This window comes from Tachyglossus aculeatus, chromosome 17 (assembly GCF_015852505.1).
Source record: "Tachyglossus aculeatus isolate mTacAcu1 chromosome 17, mTacAcu1.pri, whole genome shotgun sequence".
Lineage (NCBI taxonomy): Eukaryota > Metazoa > Chordata > Mammalia > Monotremata > Tachyglossidae > Tachyglossus > Tachyglossus aculeatus.
Window position 1 is genome coordinate 51,670,631 of NC_052082.1, and position 362 is coordinate 51,670,992.

Here is a 362-nt window from a genome sequence, read left to right on the forward strand (position 1 = left end):
ATGTGAGACAGGGACTGTGTCCAACCTGAGTATCTGGAATCTACCCCAGTGATTAGTACAGTGCTTGGCACATAGTAAGCACTTAACAAATATTATTATTCTCTGTAGTGGAACTGGTAATCCCTACTAAAAAGGCAGATGCCATTTGGGTCAAGAAGTATGCTTCAGAAAAAAGTAAAAATGAACCACTGTGAATACGTTTCAGAAACATGAATAAAACACAGAAGGAATTGATCCCATTGATGGGCAAGAAAACAAATCCACCAAGTTCAACCTCTGCCGGTCTGCTGGAGAAAAAGTCTTCTGAAGTCACACCAACCAAGAAGAGGTAGGAAATCCTAGTTGCCTTTCTGGGGATATTA

General features: G+C 40.6%; 1 protein-coding gene across 2 annotated transcripts in view; it reads left to right on the top strand.

The window, feature by feature from the left end:
* The first annotated feature begins 209 nt into the window (after positions 1 to 209).
* Positions 210 to 362, top strand: part of TRPV3 (transient receptor potential cation channel subfamily V member 3) — a 25,844-nt gene continuing 25,691 nt past the window's right edge. For both annotated transcript variants that reach the window (XM_038759378.1, XM_038759377.1), the window contains exon 1: positions 210 to 328. In XM_038759378.1, the coding sequence (XP_038615306.1) occupies positions 210 to 328 (119 nt within the window). The remainder of the gene's footprint in view (positions 329 to 362) is intronic.